The 1,981-nt window shown below is 49.0% G+C and overlaps 1 protein-coding gene across 1 annotated transcript; it reads right to left on the bottom strand.

Moving 5' to 3' along the window:
- Positions 1-408: 408 nt before the first annotated feature.
- Positions 409-927, bottom strand: PHATRDRAFT_11192 (predicted protein; the record flags this gene model as incomplete). The annotated part of the gene is made up of 1 exon (XM_002178804.1): positions 409-927. A coding segment is annotated over one exon (519 nt), but the record flags the coding sequence as incomplete, so codon positions are not given.
- Positions 928-1,981: the final 1,054 nt, after the last annotated feature.

Genomic DNA, 1,981 nt, shown 5'->3' with positions numbered 1-1,981 from the left:
TGGATCAGATTTGGTTATGGGATCGGGAGCGGGTACGTGTTCAGTTTACAGAAGTCTACCAACATCAGTGCCTTATGCCGGGCGAGTACGCAGCCGTGGAGGAGTTCGCACGGGATCGGGATGGTAGTATGTGGAGTTCCGAGCGTCGGCAACAAATATTTCTTGACTACGGCCAGGTTGAAAATGTTCAAACCTTCGTGCGACAGTGGAGAGCAAAAATGGCCGAGGCAGCCATATGCAGGTCGTAGTTATAAAAAGGACGTGGGAAGCGTGCAATCAACGGCAATAGATCCGTGAATTTGCGCCATGCCCTCTCATTCCCGAATGCGTCGCTTACAGCAAATATTAAAGTACTATTCTTTTCCGTACTGATGACATTGTGTTGTCCAGATTTATTCGAGTTTATGCCTACCGCATGCCGAGAGCCGTGAAACCACCATCAACAGACAGAGTTTGTCCAGTAATGTAGGAGGCCGACGGCGACGCTAAGAAGACGGTTGCCCCCACCAGATCAGAAGGTACGCTGTTGCGACCTAACAAAGTAGCGTCAGCCAGTCGTCGGCTGCGTTCGATATCTGCAAAGACCGAAGCAGTGAGTTTCGTCTTGACATATCCCGGTGCAATTGCATTGCACGTGACATTGTGGTAACCGTGAGGTGGTGCGTATGCTTCTGAAAGTGCGCGCGACAGTCCCAGTACCCCCGTCTTGGCGGTTGCATACGGTAAAGAATCCGGAAATGCACGGAAGGATTGCAAACTAGCGATGGTTATCACGCGGCCGTGTTGTCGGGCTTTCATATTTTTTGACAGAGCCCGAGTGAGCATGAAGGGAGCCGTAAGCATGAGCTCAAATGACTGCTGCCAGTGTTCACTGGTCAAATCATCGGCTGTTTGTCGGACATTGACACCAGCGTTGTTCACGAGTATTGTGGGAGCAATTCCTGTCAAAAGCTCGGCATCTTGTACAAAGCGAGGCAATCCTTCGTACTTCGTCACATCGCAAGCCCTATAGCAGGCGCGTTTCTCAACGTCCTCGAGCTTATCCTGTCTCAGTTGCTGTCGTATTGCGCTACAGGAGTCATCCAATGGACCTTCCTGTCGCCCCGTGAGTACCACGCTCGCACCGGCGCGAGCCAAACCCATAGCTAGAGCTGCCCCAATTCCTGCAAAACAAGGTAAGAATTCTGTCAGTAGCAAATGACGATCGTCGCTAGATGCGCATAAGGCTAAAGTTCACATCTTGCTTCGTGGAGGGATCGCTTCGGCTTACCCGTTCCTCCACCTGTCACGATGCAGGCATATCCTTCCAGCGAGTACAACTGTGCCAAGAATTGCGTCACAACAGGATTCTTTGTTATTGTGCTCAACTTGCGACAGCGGAGACTATGCGTCAGTAATAAGTTGTTCGCGCATTGCTTACGCACAAACACCATGAAGGAGGATCTTGTGAGAAAGGCGGGAAAGTACACAATGATTTTATTCTCATTCGCAGTCGAGACAAAGTAGCGAATGGGAAGAATACCAGGTTTATACTGTTTGACAGTGAAGTGAGGAATGTATCTGGTTGTTCCCGACAGGCAGACCACCAAATAGGGACGGGGCAAACAGCCGACGGCCAGACGTGGTGACAGGCCGTAATCGATCCTTGACGTAGTACTAGAGAGGTAACACACAGTCATAAAATATGGTTGACAAGCACTGGTAGGGATGGACTACCGATTTCGCGAAATTTCTCTTCTGGAAGTAGTAGATTACAGGGACATACCGGTACGACTTTTGTATTCATAGTTGGGTCCCTCTAACTTTAAGTACGGAATTGGTTTACAGTTTGTTTCATTTCCCGGTACAAAAATTGTGACGTAAATATGAGTTGAGAACTTCCGTAGGTCGGAGAAAAGCGCGGTGATTTCCCTTCACAATTCCAGATTATCTCCATGGGGTCATATTCGTTTTTCATTATTGATCGTTGATCGTGGATTGT

The sequence above is a fragment of the Phaeodactylum tricornutum genome, chromosome 5 (assembly GCF_000150955.2).
Source record: "Phaeodactylum tricornutum CCAP 1055/1 chromosome 5, whole genome shotgun sequence".
NCBI lineage: Eukaryota > Bacillariophyta > Bacillariophyceae > Surirellales > Neidiaceae > Phaeodactylum > Phaeodactylum tricornutum.
This window is presented reverse-complemented; position numbering and strand designations above follow the sequence as displayed.